This window comes from Macrobrachium nipponense, chromosome 39 (genome assembly GCF_015104395.2).
Source record: "Macrobrachium nipponense isolate FS-2020 chromosome 39, ASM1510439v2, whole genome shotgun sequence".
Lineage (NCBI taxonomy): Eukaryota > Metazoa > Arthropoda > Malacostraca > Decapoda > Palaemonidae > Macrobrachium > Macrobrachium nipponense.
Genome location: NC_061099.1, coordinates 18533910 through 18559290, shown reverse-complemented (window position 1 = coordinate 18559290; position 25381 = coordinate 18533910). Strand labels below are relative to the sequence as shown.

Here is a 25381-nt window from a genome sequence, read left to right as displayed (position 1 = left end):
TCTGCTAGCAACATCAGGAATTGCCCGGTTTGTGGTACAAAGGTGAGTAGCAGGGAGTATGTACCCCATGACATTTGTAACTTGTCGTGGACAGGTTTGTGACTTGACTTCTCGCTGCGACTTATGTAAGTCTTGGTCTGACGTAGATATGATGGCATATGTTAAGCATTGAATTGTGCACCGTAAAAGATTGTTTAGGGAGAAAAAGAAATCGGTAGCTAAACCTTTATCTAATTATTTCCTTGACTTGTGTGCTCATGCTTCTGGTTCTTCAGTTTCGGTATCATGTAATTCCGAATTAATAAATGTTTTGCCACCTGTACAACCGATAACTAATGAAGTCGTTTCTGATTTTGACTCAAAATTTTTGGCGATGGAAACTAGTTGGAATAAGAAATTTGAAACATTACAGCTTAGTTTAGATAGAGACATTTCAGCTCCTCGTCAGGTACCTGTCGACAGCGCCCTGGGTAACGGTGTGACAGATACCCCAGCTTGTGAATCCCGTTGTGGCAAAGGCCTAGGGGGTATCCGGTCCGGGCAGATGCTTAACAATTCTTTACCCAATGTGTCCCCTGCTAGTCCCGTAACAGTGCCAAAGGGCGTTTATCTAGGAGAAGGGAGGAAGGGTATTAGTGTTTGACCTAAGACAGTTAGTCATCAGGATGTTACTTTGGGGGAAGTTTTACAGTTAGGTTCTGATGATGATGATGACATGGATTTGTGTGATATTGGTGTTTTGTTGAATGGCGGTCATGATGTTGAGTTCAAGAAACTTTTTTATTTAGGTTTGAGCTTTCTTTCTCAGGAGAGGCCTAAAGAGCAGAAGCAGCCTCTGCCTCGCTCTATTACAGAAGGGATTTTTCTTGATGGTCTTTCCCGATCGTGGGAAATTTTACATTTTCCCTTTGCTTAAAGGTTCACGAGGGTGAGGATGGACATTGCCGCTTAACTTTTGAAGGTGATCAGGAAAGGGAAGAGGAAGCCCACTTCTCTTCTACAACACCAAATCGTGGTTTTGTCCGACTTTCGGGTCAGCCTTTGCTTTCCAAGGCTTCGGTCTCAGTCTCGCTCAAAGACTTTATTGCCATGGAGTCTGTTATGAGCTCCTTGCAGGTGGCTCAATCCTTCAACATGTGGGTCCTCGAATGTCTTTTAATGTATGTTAAGGACTCTGGGTTTGTTCCTCCCGATGGTCCTCTTTTTGAGAAATTTTGCTTGTCTATTTCGATTGCTTCTGTACATTAGAATGAACTTGTCACCTCTATGCTTGTGTGTGTTGCAGTTACCCTCTTCTGTTTCAGAGATGCAGAGAAATCGTTTATTGTCCTCCTCTCTTTTTGGCAATGCCCTTTTTGATATTTCTGTGCTTTCTGAGGTTTTGAAAGAACATCAAGGCAATGCCTCTTCCAAAGCTCAATGGGCCTTATCAAGAGCTTTTTCCATGGGCTTTCCTCCTGTTTCTTCAAGGTTAAACATAAGTTGTTCCTACATGATGTACAAACCCTCAGTCCTTTACATAAGGAGTTACTTTCGGCGTAGCTGGAATTACGGCCGTTAAATTCTTGAACAAGGTGGTTAGGCAGTAACTACCATGTGGCAGGCAGGTAGGCCAGTCTGCCAGGATGTAAACACTCCACTTTGCCTTCAGCCGTCTTCTGATGAAGACGTGTGCTTGTGAGCTCTTGCTGACTGACCGTTGATCATTTTCCCGGTGGGATCTTTCTTTTTGTTTTTTAAATAAATATGTATATACAGTGTTTGATATCAATGTCAATTCAATTAATATGCAAACCCACTTTTTATGATAGCCTTTATAGCTGCCTTTCTACTTTGTGTTAAGAGTCGGCGGAGCCTTTATAGCTGTCTTTACTTTGTGTTAAGAGTCGGCGGAGCCTTTATAGCTGCCTTTCTACTTTGTGTTAAGAGTCGGTGGCAAAGGTATGCCAACATCTTTATTATTTACATACTTTTGCCCTTGACGGTAGGACGAGATATGTATTTAACGAGAGGATGAGCCATGTATTTAACATGAGTGATATTGATCCTTGAGTGTGTGTAACGAGCCATGTATTTATCCAAAATTTACGCTTACGCTTGGGGGAATTACCGAGGGTAACTTCAGAGGTTTGTCCTTTATTTTGTTTTTTATGGTAATTTCTCTTCTTCATCCTTTCACATACTATCGGACGAAGTGGTGTTGGTGTTTGGGGGATCTCCTCTCACTTCGGAGGGCGGTGCCCTTGGATACGAGAGGAGTATCCTTATTACTTTAAATAATTTTTTCTTTATTTTACAGACTACAGTGATGCTTGTGTTTACAACAGTATTGGTTGGATAGCTCTTTGTATTGGTTATCCTAACCTTGGAATTGTACCTGTGACTCGTAGCATGTTGTGATACTGATCCTCGAGTGTGTGTACTGATCCCCTGCTGGTAATCATATTCATTTACCACTCCTTCCCTGGAGTTACGTCACTGGACGAAGCTTTCGCCGCTTCCCTGTGGTGTTTAACTATTCCTGATGGTAGAAGTCTGGCAGAATTTGGAGGAATCAAAGAGGAAGAGAGCTTGTCTGTCAAGTGTCGTCATCCTACTCTTCGAGATCATCATATTTTCATCAGTCTCCACCCCTTCAACTTCTAAGGCTCTTTGCCATAGAAGGAGAAGGTTGTCTCCCCCCTAAGAAGTCTTGTCACAGGACTGCTAAGGGTCTGTCCCCAGGGTCTAGTGTGTCGGGAGCCTTAGAAGCGCAAACTTCAATTCGCACTTCTGTTAGTCCTAGAGGTTCTGCCCCTAGGACTAGTTCCATGTCAAGCGCTCGTTCGTGAGTCCCCGAGTGCACGTAATCTTAGGATTCGCGTGCATCCAGAGTTGTTGATGCTGAGTCCGCTCACCGTCATGCCTCGGGGAAGGGGTGGAAGAAAGGAGCAAGTCGCTCAGATGACTCGCATCTTGCCGGTGATCACTCTCGCGATGATTGCTCGGTGCCCAGGGTTGACTTGACCGTCCACACAGAGACCAGTGGAGGCTCCCCATCCAGTCTTCTTGAGAGGTTTTGGCCTCGACGAGGACTTAGACGAATCGGAGGACAGTATCAGCTCTCTCCATTCAGGTGCACACTCAGCCCCACCCAGACGATGGTCACGTTCGCACGACCGACCAGTCTCGGTGATGGCAGATGCTTCACCTGCCATACGAGAGTTTTGTAACCCTCCTTGGGGAAGTGTTCTCTCCACTGCTGCTCCGTCAGGTCCTCCTTCCCAGGTCGCGCTGGGGCCTGCTGCTTCAGCAGCTGCCACAGCCCTGTCCTGGATGAGAGAACCTTCTGCTGTCCTGAGGAAGTTGGCAAAGAAGAAGAGCTAGGTGTCATCGTCGTCTTCTTAGTCTTTGGCATTGTCTTCTGCCACCTTCGTCCCCTTCGACTTCCAAGGCCCCCCAGCTGAGGAAGAAGAAGGTGGCTTCACCCCCCCAAGACGTCTCGCACAGGGACTTCTATAGGTCTGTCTCGCTCCAGTGAGACAGGTGGGTTTTCTATTGGTCCTCCCGTTCCTCCAGGAACGGGGCCCGTCTCTCCTTCCTCAGGGAAGAAGACGGGGACCGTGGAGGTACCAGCCACCGCTGGTACCTCCGCTCCCGGCTCCAGAGGTTCCACCTCTGGACCGGGAACCATCTTGGCCACTCGCTCATGAGCGTCACCGAGAGTATGGTCACCTGTAACGGTCACCTACAAGTGACCTTTCAGCCAAGGTCCTGACGGCTGAGTACACTCACCGTCAGGACCCAGGAATGGAGCGGAAGGATGGTAAGAGTTGCTCAGGTTACTCTCACCAGCGCAGTGATCATCTGGTACCCAGGGTTGACGTGACAGTCCCACCAGACTGTTCACGTGGCGAGGCTGGGAAGAGTCCCCCCGGTCTCCAGGAACAGCTTCAGCTGCTTATGGCTTTTGGACACTACCAGTCACCCGACCGTCGCTCCCGTTGGGACCGGACAGCTTGCATGGCTGGTAGCAGCTCCCCTGACGCACGAGACATACGCTATTGTCCTCGGTCCAGTGCTTCTCCGCAAGGAGACAGCTGGTCCAGACCTGCAGCTCGATCACCACCGCGGGTTGGCGATCGCCTGCAGTCCTCCCAGCCTACCGGTTCTGCGGGTAGGCAGGGTAGGAGCGTCAGGTCACCCTCACATGTCCCTTCACCCCCCTCGGACTACACCGGGAGGAGTGAGGCGATGTGACAGTTCAGCTGGACCGCGCATGCCGAGACCAGTGTTGGGCTCCCCCTATGGTCCTCTTAAGAGGTTTTGGCTTCAACGAGGACTAGGACGCATCGAAGGACGGTATCGGCTCTCTCCTGTCAGGTGCACGCTCAGCCCCACCCAGATGACGGTCACGGTGACCGACCGGTCTCGGTGGCGGCAGGCGTTTCGCCTGCAGTACAAGTTTCGTAACCTTCCTCAGGAAAACTTTTCTCAAGACAGTAGTGTTTTCCTAGCCTCTCGGAGCGGCCATCACTGCAGGTTGATGGCTGCCCGTGACTCGATTCTCCGGCTGCTAGTTCCGCTGGCAAGGTGAGCGAGAGCGTCTAGTCTTCCTCCCCCCTTCCCTCTCTTCCTATGGCTACTCCGGGAGGGGCGACGTGAATGGGAGGGATCCTGCATTGTGCTCTCTGTAGGATTCAGCGTCGGGGGGGACTGCATTCCTGGAGGGACCTTCGGGTCCTACCAGACGTAGGTCCACGTCGTTGAGGAAAGATCTTGCCCGTTTCTCCTTGATTTCTACGGGAATCGAGGAGGACCACCTGTCATGGTAACCGCTCTACAGCGAATTAATATATAATAAAGGAAATGAAAATGCATTTTCTTCAAGTAGGTCTGCAGCAAAGAGGCATTTGCGCACGTGTTGGAGGCACCTGTTCTCATGATTGTTCTAGAATCGTCAGGTGTGATATGGAACTCAACAGGCGCGGACATGTCGTGAGGAACTCAAGTGTATTATGATGCAACATTTCGTGTACTAGATCCTTCTAAAAGTTCCTGTGACGTTCGCTGTTATGCTCCGCCCCCTTCAGCTGCGCCCCAGTTCGCCGTATATATATATCCCCTGAAGGATCAGAGAGATCATCAGTGAGAGACCAGCAGAGATCATCTGATTATCAGTGAGAGAGCAACAGAGATCATCAGTGAGAGATCATCAGAGAGAGACAAGAGAAGAAGGGACAGATGAAGGATAAAAGAAGGAGGCGCTCGTGAAAGTGGTCTGAGTCGAGTCAAGTCGTCCACAGTGAGAGAGAGACACAGAAGTTGTCATCCGTAGCTGGAAAGGGAGATATTCCAACGTTGAGCAAGCCTTCAGAGAAGAAACATCCTACAAGTTGGTTTCGAAGAGTAACCTGCCGTTTTGAGTATCAAGAATAGACTTAGTTCTCTGCAGTACGGTGTCAAGAAGACGTCTGAAGTCATAGTTCTTCTTTGTGAAGTCGTCGCTTTAAGGATTGATTTCCGACAGCTGCTAAACTTGCCAGCAAGTATTTTCATTACCTCACTGTTTCTTTACTTTTGTTATGTAAATAGGAGAAATCATTCTGCATTTATCTTTGTTAGTAAGCTTGTAAATAAACCTTTGTTCTGTTTGTATATCTTTCTGTATTTGTATCCCTAGTTTCAACTGTTGGTGTTGAATTCTTTTTGTTTATTTTAATATCAAGCCTGAAGCGGACCTCTCAGGGTCCGTGACACCACCATCCGATGATCGTCTGACGAAATTCGGGGGGTTTAGCTGAGCGCTTAAAAATTCTACGGAATTTCTAGCACTCTCCGAGTGTTTTTGGAATGGAATACCTGGCAACTCAGGATGACGACAAGTTTAGCGAGAGCTAGTGGTTTATGGTGCTGCCAGCCTGCCTCAGCCAGTACAGCTTGCTCTCCAAGATATTTCGTTTGGTATTGTCTCTCCTCTGTCGAGGATTGACTACCGATTCGAATCTGCCTGGCAATCACAGACTTAGGTCTCTGGTTGGCTGGAATTCTCGCATATGTGTATGACCATCTCTCCTGCATCACATTTTGCCGTTGCGAGAATTTTCAGACAGATATATCTCACTAGACTCGTTATCCTCTTTCTGTTTACCTCGCATTAACAGAAGTCTGTAGCCTAGTCTTCTGCGTCATTGCACCTGCTGCTGCAATGACGCAGAATGATATTCTTCAGACAATCTGAGTTTGTCTTCTAGTACACATTACGTAATTCGTAAGGTGGGCAATTATTCTTTGTTCACCCCGAATTGTAAATGAATAAAGGAAGACTTCGCCTGTTCCCCACCCTGCCAGCTCTGCTTCCAAAGTAAATAGAAATGTCCTCCTTGATCCAGCCTATGAGAAGCGGTTCTTCAGGCAGTACAATCCTTGTGTGTTCATTGCTGAAAGACGCTCTGCTTTCATTGCAAACTCCAACTTTCTCACCGAACAGCAATGAAATAGCAGTTTAGCTTTTTCAGTCCTCTGTAAAACAACAGTGATTAAAGCCATCTTCACTGGTTGATGCCATCGACGGGACTTTTTCAATGTTTAGAATCTTGAGAGTTTACTTCTCTTGATTCAACTGTGAAGACGTAGGTCCGCATTCACCTTAGCCTTTCACTAGCATATAGTATTGTTTCTCCTTAGTTGAGCCTCAACTACTATGAGAACTTCTGTCTTGCCATCAGGGACCTCGATCTCTAGAAGGCAATTGACTATCGGCTGATGGGCGCATGCGCATGCCTTAAGAGAATCATCAACTCCTCTCCCAACATCGGTAGCAAACAAGATAGATGTTGTTTGGTTGTTCTCGGCATAACCCTTCAAAAGGCGGGTGTCATGTGTCCGATGACACATCTTTCTCCAAGTATTACAAGACCGTGAGAGACTTCTCTGCAGTTGGATAGTCCAGTGGATGGGTACTTTTCATCACTCCGAAGAATATGTCAGACAGGAAGATAGATAAGGTCTCATTGTGACCATATTTATCTTTTCCTTTGGGCCTGCCCACAGGTCCTTGGAACCTCATTTCTTGGACCGGTGGTGGATGCTTGCAGGTTGTGTTTGCTTACCCAGCTCCTTCAAGAGGACGAGTTGCATCTCGCCTATAGTGTTCAGTTCTAGAGGTAAGAAGGATGTGAGAGTGACTGGCCTCTCCACCTTCCCCACTTCATCCTTCCACTCCTTCCTTCGGGTTGAGGATAAGACTCGAACTTACACTGGCTGGTCAGGCGATTGATGCGGTAAGCTTACACAGAGATTCCTTTCTATGTTTCTTATCAGAATCATAGAAGCAATCCCACTAATTCCTCTAGCAAGGGTAGGAAGGAGACTGGCAATAATTCAAACCCATCCCAGAACTTTGCATTAATGCCACCGACTCTAAATATTCTTCACAGCCCATTTTTGCATGAGTTACGATTCTTCACTCATTTCGAAGAGGCCCAGAAGTCTGACTCTGGATCATGCAGCTCCTATAGTCCAATCAAGTTGTCAAAGGCAGGGCACTCCTGCTCGCTCTTACGACCAGGAGGAGTAGCCTAGGTGTGTAGAACTCCGGTCAGTTCTAGAGGCTCACTCATATTCCTCCCACCAATCAGTGAGTCTTCCTTATGTAAAGGATCGAGGGTTTATATATCGTGTAGGAACAAATCACAATTTTTGAAAGTAAATTGTAGTTTTCCTAACTGTACAAACCTGAGGTCCTTTACATATATGCCCACCTCATGCCACCCCTCAATCTGAACCAGGGCCGAAAGGCAAAGTGGAGTGTTTACATCCAGGCAGGCTGGCCTACCCGCCTGCCACACGGTAGTTACTGCCTAACCACCTTGTTCAAGAATTTAACGGCCATAATTCCAGCTACGCCGAAAGTAATTCCTTATGTAAGTAAAGGACCTCAGGTTTGTATAGTGAGGAAAAATACAATTTACCTTCAAAAATTGTGATTTCAGTGCCAGACGTGCACCTTCTGCTCCAGTCCAACAACCTCCTCCTTCTTCCTTGTTTCTCCTGAGTACATCATCTCCGGTTTCTGATGCCTGGGCTTCCTCCTCTGGCACTTGACCTTTGAAACGGAGGAGGAGTTCTTGGTGCGGATCTAATGGCAGAGGAAGACCTCAACCTCCAGGTCCTTCTCCTTCTTCCTTGTCTGGTTGTAAGAATTTTCGGAAGTAGGAGTCATTACCTCACCCAGAGACCGCAGTAGGAGCTTGTATCTCTCGCCATTGGTCAGCATGGCAGGAGAGAGTGGTGGATGCTTGTGTAGTGGAGGTCCTGAAGGTAGGTTACAAGATCCCTTTTGTTTCGAGACCTCCACTTTCCAATCGCCCTCTCGGGTTCAGCAGTTTTTTCCCCCCTCATGCAGTCAGGGATCAAAAGTCTTGGAGAAGGAGCTTTTGGCCCTCTTGGAGAAGGATGCCATAGAGTGAGCTCCCCCTTCTCCTGAGTTTTACTCGCCGGTGTTTGTGGTTCTAAAGGCCTCGGGCGCCCCATCATAGATCTTTCGGTCCTGAACAAGTTCATTCTATAGTCCAAGTTCCGGATGGAGACTGGAAGATTTCCATCAATCTGCAGGATGCTTATCTGCAAATCCCCATCCATCTGAAGAGCAGACCTTACCTACGGACTCAGGAGTTTTCCATTTCAAGACCCTTTGTTTCTGCCTCACCACTACTCCACAGGTCTTTTCTCAGGTGATGGCTCCTATTTCAGCTATTCTGCTTCGGTCAGGTGCTTTGGTATTAGAGAAATGTCTCTGGTCGAGGGATATAGTTCTGTCTCTTTGTGTCGAGTTGGGCATTTGTGTCAACTTTGACAAGTCCAATCTAATCCCTTGCCAGATTGTGCCTTATGTGGGGATACTTTTGAATTCCCAGATTTTTAGGGCTTCTCCCTCTCTGAAACGGATAGGCAAGCTTCTAAGTTTGGCTGAAGAATTTCTGTCCTCTGTAATGCAGCCAGTCTCTCTTTGGAGGACTCTCATGGGCCATTTTTCATCCCTTATCCAACTGGTTCCCAGAGGGTGTCTCAGAATGAGGTCCCTTCAGTCAACCCTTTGCCAGTCATGGGATTTCATGTCTGAGGACACGATAGTTTCCTCCTCTCTACAATGTCGGAAGGATCTCCGTTGGTGGATGCAAGTTCACTACCTCGAATCAGTGACATCTCTTCCTTCAGTTCCGCTGGACCTAATGTTTGGTCAGATGCCTCAAATGAAGGTTGGGGCATGTATCTGGGCTCCGAAGTCGCTTCGGGCCTTTGGTCAAAGGAAGAGAGGATTATGGCAATAAATTGAAGGGAACTAAAGGCAGCGTACCTAGGCCTTTCATTTCAGGATCAGCTGTCAGAGTCGGCTGTAGCGATCTTCGTCAACAACATCACAGCAGTCTCGTACGTAAGAAACCAGGGAGTTACACAGTCGGCCCTTCTCACTCAAGAAGCCCAATCAATCCTGTGTTGGGCAGATGACAGGAGGATTATGTTGGCCCCTCAGTTTATCCTGGGTCATCACAATGTCTTAGCCAATGCCTTGTCGAGACCAAACGAAGTTCAAGAGTCGGAGTGGACCTTTGCCAGGAAGTCTTCGACAGCCTCAGAAAGAAGTGGCCTGTCACAGTCGATCTGTTTGCCACCCCATTGAATTTTTGGTGCCAGGTCTTCTTCGCCCCTTACCAGACTCCTCAGAGTGCTGGGAGCGACGCTCTATTGCAGGACTGGGAGGGCCTTGAAGCCTTTGCTTTTCCTCCGTTTGCTCTGGAAAGGGCAGTCCTCAACAAAGTGAGTGATCAGCGTCTGGATCTCACCCTGATCGCCCCCTCCTGGCCGCAGAAGGAGTGGTTTCCTGACCTACTGGAAGCACTAGTGGAGCACCCTCTTTGTCTGCCAGAGACCAGATCTTCTCAAGCAACCTCATTTTTATCGGTTCCATCAGAGGCTCCACATGCTTCATCTTTATGCTTGAAGGCTGGCAGGAGATTCTCCAAACAAGAAAAGGTTCTTCTCCAGAGTGGCTTGACAGGTGGCTCTTGCCAAGACGGCAATCAACTAGAGCAATTTATCAAGCAAATTGGTTGGTTTTCAGACGGCGGTGTAGGTCTCAGGGACATTCAATTTCTAGAACTTCCTTACCTAAAATAGCGGGGTTTTTAGTTCATTTACATCATGACAGGGGCCTGTCATCTTTGTGCATTAAGGGTTACAGGTCGATGCTTACTTATGTTTTTAAGGTGAGGCTCCCTAAAATTTCTTCTTCTTCTGTCATTAGAGATTTCATTTGATCTTTTTCCCTATCTCCCCCAGTCCGCTGTTGTCTCCTCCAACATGGGACATTGATAAAACCCTTCAAGCCTTGAAGTTCCCTTAGTTTGAGCCTTTGAAAAGGCCGATTTTAGGGACCTCTCTTCTAAGACACTTTTCCTTGTCTCTCTGGCAACAGCCAAGAGGGAGGGTGAACTGCAAGCACTCTTTTCTTGTTGCCAGATCTGGACAAGACATGGTTTTGTCATACCTTCCCTAATTTGTCGCAAAGACCGAATCGTCTGATAATCCTATTCCCAGGTCTTTCGTTCTCAAGTCACTAGTCGACTTTGTCAGTAATTTGAATGAGGAATTAGTTCTTTGCCCTGTTAGAGCTCTCTAATACTATTTGCATTGCACGAAGAACATTCATTGTTGTCCCCATCATCTGTTTGTTTCACCCCAAAATGTCAAGAGACCTATGTCAAAGAATGGTGTATCCTTTTTCCTCAGAGATCTTATTGTTAAAACTGGCAGTTCTGTTGCCCGTGAGTACGAAGTATTAGAGCAGTCGCTACATCGGTAGCTTTTATGACGGACATCTCTGTCGCCAAGGTGCTTGAGACGGCAACTTGGCATTTTGATTCAGTTTTTTAATCTCTCTATTTGAGGGATGTATCTCTAGTTCTAGGCGACCTTCGTTCTTTGGGCCCATTAGTAACGGCAGGACAGGTCGTCAGGCAGGAGAATTAGGTAGTCTAACTGTTTTAACGTTTGGTCGCTACCTGTATCTTATTTTTGTTGTATTTGTAGTCTTTGTTTTTTTGCATTATAACTTTTGTGGACAGTTTTTGATTTAGTTATAATGGGAATTAGGCAGTTAGGTATTTATAGGTGTTGTTGATACATAAGGACTGGCCATTTTGATGACTCATGCTTCTCCCATTGTTTGTCTGGACAGGGAATTAGTCGATGGGTCGTCTGCTGTCATCTGACGATTCATTCGCCATCTACTTTTTGTCTCACATGTTTTCTCGGAGTCAGACACTCACACAAGATCAGGTGACATTCAGTAGCTCTGAGTTTCTTGTTGATGAAATTGGTTGTGTTGTTACACCCTCCGATGATCGCTTAACATTAGATCAGTTTGGACTGTCAGGCACTCATCCTCCAGGACTGAGTCACTTTTTGCTCTGCACTCCTTTTTCTTGGCGCCAGAAAAGCTTGAGTCAGGAGTCGCTCATGACATTGGTTGGCGCTGATACACCCCAATGTTCGCTTAGCTTAGCTTTGAATCGCCCAGCCAGTCCAGGCACTCATCCTTCGGGAAAGAGTCGCCAATAACCCACTCCTCTCTCTCGGCGCCAGACATTTGTGAGAGCAGGTGTCGCCGATGGTTTTAGCGCTTGATGAAGTCACCGGGGTGCACCCTTTCTGTCCCCGATGTCATCTGACCTGTCACCTGGTTGGCCACCTAACTTTTGTACAGGCTTTGCACTTACTCCTTGTCCTTTACTACCGCAGTTCTTCGGCATTACGGTTGGAGATGTTTATTAATATGGAATTTTTATAATAAAATATTATCAATACTTATCTGTATAATTTATCTAGTCCCACCCATCCTACCCCACGATCTACCTATCACAAATGATTTTCAAGGAAAGGTTTTGTAACTGTCAATGGCATTGTTACCAACTGGCAGACAGAATAGGAGTTACAGGGGGCCCCCCCCGTAATCGCGTACTCCAGATTAACGGACTCACTGATTCGCGGTTTCTCTCTGGACCATACCTACCCATTATTTGCAGGGGATTCGCCTATTCGCGGGATTTTCCGACAAAAATAATCACTAATTAGTGTATTTTTATGTTATTTTTATGACTAAATACATATTTATGATACAAAAATGATTTATTAATTTTCAAATAATAGTGGTAATTAGTAAGTTTAAATAAGATTAAATGATATCAGTTAATAATAAAAATAATAATTCTCTCTCTCTCTCTCTCTCTCCTACAGAAATGTGTTTTTTTGTATGATAAATAAATGTTTACTATTTTCTCAAATATTAATGTTATACAACAACAATATCAATTCATTAAAGAAAATACTATAGTGAATTAGTAAGATTTTAGTTTATAAATTTAAAAAATTATGTACGAATGAAGGAAATCCTAGTCTTCTCTAACTCCAGGTACTAAAGTTGTCAAATATATCAAGTAATGGAGGGGGAGGAGCTGTTGTGATGTTGCCACCAAATGTTCATGTAATTTCTCTCTCTCCCTCTCTCTCATATACTGAGACTCAAGAATTTTTATAGTACATGTACTATATGTTTTTTAATACTTTTTTTTTTCAATAATAATATAAAATTAACTAATAAAATTAATTAATATTATCAACTGTAATTACAAAATTCATATAATGTGATAGTATTTTAAAGAAATACAATAATCTATCCATTTCACTCTTTTAAAAATGTCATAGTGGTAACTCTCCCTCTGTTTCGCTGGAAGCGGAAGAAGTATTTTCCAAGAGAACAGAGATAAACTCTCTCTCTCTCTCTCTCTCTCTCTCTCTCTCTCTCTCTCTCTCTCTCTCTCTCTCTCTCTCTCTCTCTACTGAGATGAAAGAAGAATTTTTATGGTACTAGTATGTAAATTATTTATTGATATTTTCAGTTGTTAATGATAATAATAATAATAATAATAATAATAATAATAAATACCTGGGAATAATGGAAGGAGGGGATATAAAACACCAAGAGGTGAAGGACATGATCAGGAAAGAATATATGCAGAGAGACAAGGCGATACTCAAGTCAAAACTCAACGCCAGAAATATGATAAAAGCCATAAACACATGGGCAGTGCCAGTAATTAGATACAACGCAGGAATAGTGGAATGGACGAAGGCAGAACTCTGTAGCATAGACCAGAAAACTAGGAAACATATGACAATATACAAAGCACTACACCCAAGAGCAAATACGGACAGACTATACATAACACGAAAGGAAGGAGGGAGAGGACTACTAAGTATAGAGGACTGCATCAACATCGAGAACAGAGCAATGGGGCAATATCTGAAAACCAGTGAAGATGAGTGGCTCAAGAGTGCATGGGAAGAAGGACTGATAAAAGTAGACGAAGACCCAGAAATATACAGACAGGAGAATGACAAACAGAACAGAGGACTGGCACAACAAACCAATACACGGACAATACGAAACAGACTAAAGAACTAGCCAGCGATGACACATGGCAATGGCTACAGAGAGGAGAGCTCAAGAAGGAACTGAAGGAATGATAACAGCGGCACAAGATCAGGCCCTAAGAACCAGATATGTTCAAAGAACAATAGATGGAAATAACATCTCTCCCATATGTAGGAAGTGCAATACGAAAAATGAAACCATAAACCACATAGCAAGTGAATGTCTGGCACTTGCACAGAACCAGTACAAATAGAGGCATGATTCAGTGGCAAAAGCCCTCCACTGGAGCCTGTGCAAGAAACATCAGCTACCTTGCAGTAATAAGTGGTACAAGCACCAACCTGAGGGAGTGATAGGAAACGATCAGGCAAAGATCCTCTGGGACTATGGTATCAGAACAGATAAGGTGATACATGCAAATAGACCAGACGTGACGTTGATTGACAAAATCAAGAAGAAAGTATGACTCATTGATGTCGTAATACCACAGGACACCAGAGTTGAAGAGAAAGAGAAGGAAAAAATGGATAAGTATCAAGACCTGAAAATAGAAATAAGAAGGATATGGGATATGCCAGTGGAAATTGTACCCATAATCATAGGAACACTAGGCATGATCCCAAGATCCCTGAAAAGGGATATAGGAAAACTAGAGGCTGAAGTAGCTCCAGGACTCGTGCAGAAGAGTGTGATCCTAGAAACAGCGCACATAGTAAGAAAAGTGGACTCCTAAGGAGGCAGGAACCCGGAACCCAACACTATAAATACCAAGCGCCTCAGCGGCGTAGTTGATATGGTATTAGCGTTCCACCTCGGTGGTCGCGGGTTCGATTCTCGGCCATTCCGTTGAGGAGTGAGAGATGTGTATTTCTGGTGATAGAAGTTCACTCTCAACGTGGTTCGGAGTCACGTAAAGCCGTTGGTCCCGTTGCTGAATAACCACTGGTTCCATGCCAACGTAAAGCACCATACAAACAAACAAACAAACAAATATAAATACCACCCAGTCGAATTGGAGGACTGTAATAGACAAAAAAATATAATAATAATAATAATAAAACTGTAATTAGAAAATTCGTATGTGGTAGGATTTTAAAGAGATAAAAATGACTTTTCCATTTCACTTACGTAAGGATAACTCCTCTCTCTTACTGGGATGAGATAATTTTTTTGGTAGATGCATGTGTTTATTAATATTTTCAAATAATAATAATAATAATAATAATAATAAGGTAACTAATTTCAAATGAAAATCCTTCCCTTTGTCTTCTGTATCAATTTCCCTACCTTCGCATAACTCCAGTGATGCTTGGAGCTGGGAAGCTGTCAAATATGTCAAGTAACAGTGCCATATAATGGTCGATGATGAATTTAATGGTTTTTATGCAATTCTCTCTTCTCTCTCTCTCTTCTCTCTCCTCTCTCTCTCGTCTCTCTCTCTCTCTCTTCTCTCTCGTCTCATCTACTTGAGATGAGATTTTTATGGTACAGTATGTAATAAGCTTATTATTAATATTTTCAATAATAATACTATAATATATATAATAAATAATAGTACAGTATATAACTGTAATTACAAAATTCATATGTGAGTATTTTAAATACAATACTCTTTCCATTTCACTCTTAAATACTGTAATAAAGACAATCTCTCTCTCTCTCTCTCTCACAAGATACTTATGTCATAGTGGTAACTCTCTCTCTCTCTTGGCTGCAAGTGTTAGAAGTATGTATGTATGTACACGCATGTATATATCTTTAAGGGTACTAATGTTTATGATTAATTTGAAATTATATTAATACAATCTCTAAGATTAATACAGTAATATGGTAATAATTTAAGGTAAATTTGATGTAGGATGTTACATAAGGTATACATTTGGTGTTTCTATTTCTTCCTTCTTTTATCTCTCTCTCTCTCTCTCTCTCTCTCTCTCTCTCTCTCTCTCTGTTATTGGCTGTTTATATATTTCTAATGGTAAAATGTTTAAGATGACTTTGAAATGTTATTAATAATACTAATTCAATGGTATATTTGATGTAGGATGATACTTTAAGTATACGTTTGGTATTTAAACTTTCAAGATAGGCAGATATAAGCAGTTTTAGAAGGGAGTTCTAACAATTTGCGGGTTTAAGCTATTCACAGGGGTGTCTGGTACATCCCCCACGAATACCGGGGGAACACTGTAACAGGGTTGCCAGTGTGGTAAATTATGGTGCAGTTTTGGGGATATAGTGCTAGATAAATTATATAGGTAAGTATTATTTATATTAACTTTATTATAAAAATTCCATTTTTGCTCTTATTTATTATAATTTGAACTAGTTTGTGCATGGTTTAATATTAGTATTACAGTGAATGTGTTACATTTTTAAGAAGATTCATTGTTGAAGTAGTAAATAATGTCTGTATGTTTTTAAGAATATTTGTTAAATAATTCAAAGGCAATTTCAAAGAATATTTAATGAATGCCCTGTTATTTGGTAGTACATATATGAAATGTTTTGTAGAGTTTTATGATAATGTCTTTAGAGTGCCATTATTTATGTATTATGTAATTATTATATAAAAGGTATATCTGATATGTTTAAGAGGAAAAGATTTTGTTTCCTTTATTTTCAAAATTGTTACTATACTTCAGGTACAGTACCAGTATCCAGCTCGTATCGCCAGTAATCCCGATTTACCACAGTACATGGCTGATCGCCTTCAGGATGGCCAACTTTTACTGTCAGTGCAATTTGACACCTCGATGCAGGTATAGCATCTCATTTCACTCCATCATGTATTATTATATATCAGCTTCTGTTGTGTTAATTTTCCAGTTTTATGTTATAATTGACTTTAGTTGTAATATAAAAAGTAATGTTATTGCCTGGTCAGAAAAATGTTGTAATGTGTATTAGTTGCAGCATACTGTCATGGTGGAGGAAGTCACTACCTGTTAAAATTTTTGCTTCAAAAACCTTTTGATTCTGCGTTTGTGTTATTTTTTAGTTTGTGTTGATGATTCTGAGACTGACTCTTCTTTGACCTGAGAACTCAAGCTCTGGTAGTTGGAAACTCCATAAAAATGTTGCCAAAGTTCTGCTCCAGATATTACCATCGCAAAATAATTGTCCAAAAAGGTGGAGCCAAATTCAGTGTTTTTTTTTTTACCAAAACTGTTATGGATGCAAGCTTTGGAAGGAGCTGAAAGACCAAGGAAGGGAGCTGGCTTGCTAGAAGCTTGTAACTCTGAACTAGAAAACCATGATTATCTAGACAAGTGAAGAAACATCTTTTTGATTCTGCCATTCCCCGAAGACTGCACTTAGTATTACTTTCCCAGTCCGGAAGGGTGAATGCAGCATCCAGAAGGGATAGAAGATTGTTCATTCATTCTAGATTAAGCCAGACTTGTGCTGACATGAGCTCTTATTCTTGGGTAGCCCATAAGGTGGATCATCTGAATGATGAACCACAATTTCCTACTCTTGTCTGCTTTTGGGATAGCCAAATTGCGTCAGCCACTCTTAAGATACTATCTGCTAGTACCTCCAACTTCTTTTTAATTGATTTATGAGCAAGGATCCAACTTGCGTATGAAGGCTTGAAAGCATTTGTGTTATTTTTAGATGCCTCTTCCATAATACAGGCAGTCCCCGGGTTACGATGGGGGTTCTGTTCTTGAGATGCGTCGTAAGCCGAAAATTGTCGTAAGCCAGAACATCGTAAAAAATCCAAAGAAAACCTTACTTTTAATGCTTTGGGTGCATTGAAAACTATGTAAACTAGATTATTATTGCATTTTTCATCAAAAAAAACTTCAAATATTGATTATTTTGCATTTTTGGTGTCATATTTCATCTGCCAGTTGAGTGTTGTAGGCGTCGTAACCCTGGAACATGCGTTGTAACCCTGGAAATAATGTCTGATGAATATAGTAATTGAGAAGCGCCTTAACCTCAGAACGTCGTAACCCGAACCTGTCGTAACCTGGGGACTGCCTGTATACAGTTGCTGGAAATGCATAGTAATGTCTGGAAAAGAGATGATCTCATAAGCCCTGGGGCTCTCTTTCGTTTAAAAAATTCAAAACTTGACAATGCCCATTTATTTGAGAGCTGGATCTTGAAGAGTTGGAATTTGGAACATTTTGCTTTTTCACTGTACATAATATAAACAAATGAATTATAATGAAATAAAATATAGTTCTATCTTCTGAAGAAACCATTCTTGACAACAGATAGTAACTCTTAATCATGAGTGTATATGAAAGAATGTGTTTATTTTTAATTATGCAACTTACCCAGTAATTACATAGCTATAGTTTCTGTTTCTGTTATTCGCAGCAGTATAGATTCAAAATTCGTGGTAGCGACACCGATAAGTGTGTAGGTTTCACAGTCTCGCTCCCCTAGCAAGAAGGTTAGGAACAACACAGCCAATTAGCTCATTCCGTTTCTGTGACTCCTGGTGTAAACATCTGGTGTCGGCAGCAGTTATTTAATTTTCGCCGGTCATTTACCAGATTTCGGTATACAAACCGAGAGTGGAATAACATCAACCAAAAGCTTCAGCATGAGTTTTTCCTAGTTTTATTGCATTTCACTGAAGTAGTACATCTTTAGTTCGCATTTACAGCGACTTGCAGTTAATTAGTCAACTACTATTTGACGAGTGTCGAACTATAATAATGTATACATTGGTTGTAGTGGACCAATATTTACACTTGTTAGGCAATCAGATATTTTTCGATAACACGTTTCAGTAGCGATCTTTTGATTAAATCATTTTCACAATGAGTAACGCAACAAAGTAAGATGTCACTTAACTAATAAGGAAGTTGTGTAATAGTGGAAACCCTGCATTAGCTATCTTCCGGATAGAGTAGCGTAATAATGTAAATATTGCATTCGTTATCAGAACGATGTTGGTGTTGAATTTTATTTCCGCAAAAACGTGTTGGCAGGATTAATAATTATTGTTTTAAGGTGTTTTCACCACTTTAGCTTGTTAGCATGTCCGCTACTGAACGAATTTGCTGTATATTTAAATGCTTATCAATCTTTTCAACTTCAGTGTAAAAGTTTAATGTAGCAGGAGAGAATTAGTTATAATGGATTTTCGGAGGGTGTTCTATTGAAATCCTATTAAAAGCAAGAATAAAATTATTATTATTGATATTTTTATTGTTGATGTAATAGTATTATTGGAAACAACTTGAAAACGTACAAGAGCCCACTACAGAGAGAACATCCCCATAGAGGGCTGTACTTAAAACCATTAAGGGAACAAAGTAATGTTGATATAACATGCGGCCTTAGCTTGAATCAAATCAAAACTGTTAAGTAGCTAGAATGACGATAGAGTACGCTTGCCTTCAAAGCTTTTAGCTTAACTGGGCCGAATTATTCGGGCTGATCATATCTTTAGCCATATGTTTGACGTAAGATTATGTCATGCATTTATCTCATAGTTTACTGAGCCCAGTAGTGGACAAGCGTCCAGCGGATCTGTGGCAGCGTACAGTTGAGCCTAGTAGCGCCCACGAGTGTCCGGCAGATCCGCTGCGCCAGCGTCCATCAGCGCTGAGCGCCCAATAGCGTCCATCAGCGCTGAGCGCCCAATAGCGTCCATCAGCGCTGAGCGCCCAATAGCGTCCTCAGCCTGATCATAGCGCATGGCTGAGCGCCCATAGCGTCCATCAGCGCTGAGCGCCCAATAGCGTCCATCAGCGCTGAGCGCCCAATAGCGTCCATCAGCGCTGAGCGCCCAATAGCGTCCATCAGCGCCGAGCGCAAAGTAGCATCCATGGCGCCGAGCATCCAGCGGTTCCGAGTTCTCAGTATTGTAGCTACACAGGTGTTCAAGTAGTTTTCTTATGATACATGGACACCTAGTCAGATAACACTCAATCCCAGTTGTTTTTTCTCTCCTGCTACTAGCTCTTTAATTTTAATGATATAATTTGTCCAGTGGTTGCACAGCTATAAGTTCCACTTATAGCTGTGTAGTTGATGGATAGGTATTATTGAAAAATTATTATTTTATGAATGTCATTTTTATTGTAAACATTTAATTTGTACCACATGCTCCTTTGCTTGTCTCCCTTGCCTCCTTCCCATACCATTGCCAGTGGTGTTGAGATTACCAATGTTAACCCTGTGATAAGTGTGCTGTTCGTCCCTGATTCTCCTAGGCAAAGGTCCCTGTCAAACTCCCCAGCACCTGGGAGGAGGCATACTGGTATCCCAAGGGAGGTCAGTGGGATTTGCCCATGGACAGTTGCCCCACCCCCCCCCCCCCCCCCCCCCCCAGTTTGTGACATAGTGCCACTGAAAAGGCAATTCTATAAGGAGTGTTTTGTCTTGCCGCAAGTGGGTTGAGCCAGTGGCGCTTTAATTGCCCACGAGTCCTCATCCAACTGTTCGGAAGGGGACCTCGAAATATGTTGCCTTCTGTCCCTCCTAAGAAGACCAGTGTGTTACAAGAGGACTAACGTCCTTCTTGCAGGTTCTGGGACAGTCCAGAATGCTTTTCACACAATGACAACGGCTTAGAGGGTCAGTGTAGTGAAAGGATACCCTTTTCCTAGATTCGAGGAAGTTGTCCTTTGGGTGTACATCAGATAAGGTTGCATGCAGGGAAAGTTTTGTTTGTCTGTTGGCGCCAGACCTCTTTCCTGCTATGCTCCCTATTCCAGATAGTTCCTTTGTGTTAGAGTCTAGCTCTTAAAAAGTGTACGGCAATTGAGCGTCTCTTGGTGACTGTGCGTCCCTCTTGAGCAGGAAGGGACTCTGTCTTGCCTTCTGTATCTAAAGTAATTCAAGCCTCCCATTGGGGCAAGAGTGGAAGACCACCCATTGGCGCCTCGGCTTCAACAAGCGGTTGAGCGCTCATTGTCGCAGTAGTGCCTACTGGTGTATGTTTTACCTCTTCTTCAAGAGCGCTCACTGGTCTCAAGTACCACTGCTGGCGCCAAAACGTTCAATGGCTCCCAAGCGTCCATTAGCGCCCGAGCATCCATTGGCTCCCAAGTGTCCATTGGCTCCTGAGCATCCATGAGCATCCATTGGCGCCCGAGCATCCATAAGCGCCTGAGCGTCCATCGGCGCCCGGCGTAGCTGGATCAGTAGAAAGTTTTTCTCAGCCATGGACAACGCTTACATCTTCTGTCTTACTGACAGTGTCAAGTTATGACTGTCTCAGATCCTTCGACTGCAACCTTTCAAAATAAGTTGGTCAGTATTTTTGGTTTTAGGAAGTCTTTTGTAACTCCTGTTCAATCTTAAGCAAACTTGTCTCCATTTTTATCGGCCGAAGAAGAAGAGGATAAGGAGTTATCTCAGACATCCTACAATTCGCTACTTTACTACTTTGTAGCAAATTCTTCAGATTTGTTCTCTCCAAGGCTTCATGAAGCATACTGTTCCTTCTATCCAGCCACAAACAGCCTTGTCCCCTGTTTTTTTTTTGGCAGAAGAAGAGGAAGAAGACAGATAAGGAAACTCCTCCTACGACTTACAAGTCGGCTCTTCGATTTTTTCTAGTGAATTTCTGACTCTGTCTTGCCAGTAGCTCCAACATCACCGGTGTCCTCATTTTTTAGAGATAATCAAGTAGATTCGTCCAAGTTGCTTATCTAGTTTTTTTAGGCGATGAAGGAAGCTAACCTTTGGCTTTCTGAAAGAGGTAACAGGGATAGGTTAACTTTAATTTCCCACCGTCACATCTTTTGACAGGAATTAGGCAATGTAATTAAAATTATCTTCCATGTGGTTGTAGTAGTGGGCTTCCTTCCAAGATCAAGGAATGTTCGGTGCTGGATGAGGATTTTTACGGACCTTTAATGAGACAGTTCCATGGAATTGTCTTCTTTTATGTTGGGCATTCTGAAGAAGACGTGAGAACTCATGTTCTTTCATCACCAAATAGTGTATCAGACACAGAGGTCTACCCCTCTTTACCCTCCTCTGGATAGTAAATACCTTTTTCCTGAGGATGCAGTGATTCAGGTAGCTTCTGAACTCCAGATGAAGTGAACCCCGGACTTTATCTCTCTCTCACTAAACCAAGTATTCTTGTGTTACCACTACTAGCTCACACCCTTCTCCTTCCACATGTGCTCAGCTCTTTCATGGCAAGGGAAGTTCTAGGTCATTCCCTAGATCGGGGGAAGAGGACGTATCAACCATCAAACCATTAGGCAATCCTTCTTCAAATCCCTGCTAAGAAGTGAAGAGGCAGTCCTCCGGGCACCTACAGGGAAAGGTTCCGCCAATTTGAATGAACTGGGAAGCAAGAGGAGCAGAACTTTGGATTGTATAATGTTGAGAGAAGGCTACAACATTCTTTTCGAGAGCGTTCCACCCTTATTCAGCTCTCCAATAGCTTTAGCCTTCTCTGGAAATTCAGAATTCAGACATTTATTGCCCAGTCAAGAGAGGTTTCGTCACTTGCAGAAGAAGGCCTTGCCTTAGAGTTATTAGTAGCCTACTAACTCCCGGATTTTATAACTGATTATTAGTAAATCCCCCAAGGCCTCCGGGGGCTTGAGGCCCTTGTTAGAGGTGTCCAAAGACAAAAATTCATAATGGAAAGAATCAGACAGTTTTTTTGTTCCTTCATCAAGGGGACTGGATGGTGTCCATCGATATGGACGATGCATAGTTCCATATCCCAATTCATTGAGGCTCAAAGAAGTTTCTTCGTTTCGTCTTCAGAGAGAGTACCAATTTACAGCTCCGTGCTTTGGGTTTTCAACAGCCACACAAGTGTTTAAGTACTTTCAGCTTAGCCCCCATTGTTAATGGCTGCAACTAGTCAGGATAAAAAAATATCTCTTTACGTGGAATATTGGCTTCTTCGGTCACATTCATGGAAGAAGTTCACAGAGGATGTGCAGAAAATTCCATCATTGGCAGGAGTTTGGACTTCTGATAAACTTGAGGAAGTTACAGTTAGTCTCCCGTTTGGATTTTGTCTTTTTGGGGATGAGGATAGACTTGGATGCCTTCTGGCTTTTCCATCCCCACAGAGTGGAGTCGTGCCTTTAGTAGGTGGACCATTTGCTAGCCCTTCAAGATTGCTCGGCAAAGGAATGGAGGAGCCTGCTGGGCACCCTAGCCTCTATAGAACAGTTCGTGTCGTCTGGCAGTTTCACATGAGGAATCTCCAGCTCTTCCTAAAGATAACTGGAAAGGGAAAAATTTCCAGACTCATTTGTGTTCCAGGCAACATCTGAAGTAAAGGAGGACCTGTCTTGGTGGAGATCAGAAGACAGGCTATTAGAAGGGAAGTCCCTTCTTCCTCTGAGCCCCAACCTGGTATTCTATTCAGATACGTCCAATCCAGGTTGGGGAGACAGAGTATTGGGGACATTCAATGAGACAGTGGTACTTCAATTGAAAGAATTGACGGCTATCCACTGGGTGCTATTGGAAATTTGCGGACCTGGTCTGCAATAAAGTAGTAACTGTCTGCTCGGACAGCCCTCCCTTACATCAAGAACAGGGAGGAACACATTTTTTCTCTCTGTGAAGCAGCAAGAACCCTTCTGCTATGGACAGACAGGAACCACACCAGAATCCTAACAAGTTCATGCAAGGGAAATTCAGTGTCCCGGTGGTTTAATTAAGCTGCAAGAAGCAAAATAGAGTATGTCCATTTATCCCACCTCCTGTCAATGTGGGAGTCAGCTATGTAATTACTGGGTAAGTTACATAATTAAAAATGATGTTTTTTAATCAAACAAAGTTTTAATTATACTTACCCAGTAATTACATGATCAGAGCCCTCCCTCCTCCCCGCTGATGGACATAAGCATAAACGGAATGAGCTAATTGGCTGTGTTGTTCCTAACCTTCTTGCTAGGGGGGCGAGACTGTGTCACCTACACACTTATCGTGTCGCTACCGCGAATTTTGAATCTATACTGCTGCGAATAACAGAAACAGAAACTATAGCTATGTAATTACTGGGTAAGTATAATTAAAATTTTGTTTTATTATAAAAAATTTTTTTATAAATTACATCTTTCTGATTATGATTATGCATCTTTTTGTAAAGGAGCCTCATCATGATTTTGCCATCAGCATCCAGGGCATATGGATTCCTCATTATCCACATAAATTGCTCTTGTTACTTTCTTTCTCACTGGTTTAGCCAGACCTTTGCTAATTTTTTAAACGTATCCCATTCCAGGTTCAGTCTACATTTACATTTCGTGTAAGGCCAGACATCAAAACTAAAGAATTTCTTGTGGATTTCGTATTGGCAAAATTAGCTCTCACTTTTGTTATGGAAGAAGGACAAGACAGTTATGTATTAAAGGTGAGTTGGAATTCCTTATTACAGGTTCATCTTTCATGCATGTTTTCAAGTTCAATTTTGTGGAAATATTATTGCTGCGCTACAAAAACTATTTTTTCTTGTTTAGTCAGTTTTGATTAAAAGTGATGTATGATTACATATTTGCTTTTTATATAGACCTGCATAGATTCCAAGACAAATGGATTTTGTTTCTTTTTATACATTAAAACAGTACATTTCTTGATTGGGGTAGCCTTGATTTGGTAATTGGTCATTCTTTGAATCTTCTTTTTCTTTCAGACACCAGGGAAAGAAGAGTATTTTATCACAAATGTTCCATTATCACAGTATATTTATGTTAGGGAATATGTGTGCCAAGATGAAGTCTCCCCAATTCCTCTAGTCATTGTTCACCGGGGAACTATACAAGGTTAGTGAGAATCATCAGTGTTTTTGTATATTAACTGAAAATTATTTTGCCAAAAGGAGGTAGATTATCCAGAAAATCATTAGCTTTGAGTTGGACATGCTGCTTCTAATTCCTGTAGGCTTGGAGATTTTTTAACAAATATAAAATGAGGAAGAACAAATATGGTAGTACAGTATTGGCAAGAAAAATTTTCTTTCTAAATTGATTTCCATTATGTAAATTTTGAATGTGAATAGTTCTTTGTGACTTTAGTATTTATTTTTATATGTGCATAAAAGTGTATCGAAATGGTAGTACTACCATTGGAATTTAGTATTTAAATATATACTTTATAACTATTAAGGTTTATTTCTTGCAGCTACCATTGGTTGAAATTTTGTTGTGTCCCCTTTGTATGTACATAGTAGTTTAGTTATTAGCTGCAAAATTAGCTCTTGTATTTATTTCATATTTTGCAGACTTGAAAAAAATTATTTCAAGCATTTTACGAATTCATAATAAATCTTATGTATATGTAAATAATACTGAACATAAATTACCACAAAGTACACGTATGACTTCAGCATTGAAAGCGGCAAAATTAGAATTGACATTTTTTCATTAGGCACTGCATGTTACTTCTTGAGCTTAATTTACTCATGATTAAGAGCTTTAAAACATAGGCCCTTGGTTTATTTAAAATGTATTTACTTTTTGCAGTTGACATAGATAATATATACGAGAGAATAGAAGACTTTGGAGTTAAACATCTTCGGAACTCATTCTCCAACATGACTTTGAAAAAAAAAAGTATCAATTTCATATCCTCTTGGACAATTGAAGAGAACTTTAGTTTCCAGGTTGGAGCACTCTCAAAACTCAATCTTGAGTCTGATGACCAGACAGAGGTAAGTGTTTAGTAGTCTGTATACTTACATTAATTTATAGACTGCTGTAGGTTTTATTGAACTGAGATCAAATAACATTTCTCTCCTAACCAATACTAATAGATCATTTATAAATCGAAATATATTTTGATATCTAAGTCTCCTTTGGAAGGGATTATTATGTAAGGATTGAGATTCACAGAAATATAATAATAAGTTAGCAATGTTAGGGTTATAATTAGCACCTGTAAGGATACCTGTATTTGTCTATAAGTTCTATTGCAGTGCTAAATTTTGTTATGATTATTGTT

General features: G+C 42.3%; 1 protein-coding gene across 1 annotated transcript in view; it reads left to right on the top strand.

The window, feature by feature from the left end:
- LOC135210171 (phosphatidylinositol 4,5-bisphosphate 3-kinase catalytic subunit delta isoform-like) overlaps positions 1–25381 on the top strand; it is a gene marked incomplete in the record, with an annotated part of 244592 nt that overhangs the window by 172554 nt on the left and 46657 nt on the right. Inside the window, 4 exon segments of the mRNA XM_064242999.1 lie at positions 16120–16236; positions 23667–23795; positions 24075–24204; positions 24904–25091. Coding sequence (XP_064099069.1) covers positions 16120–16236; positions 23667–23795; positions 24075–24204; positions 24904–25091 — 564 coding nt within the window.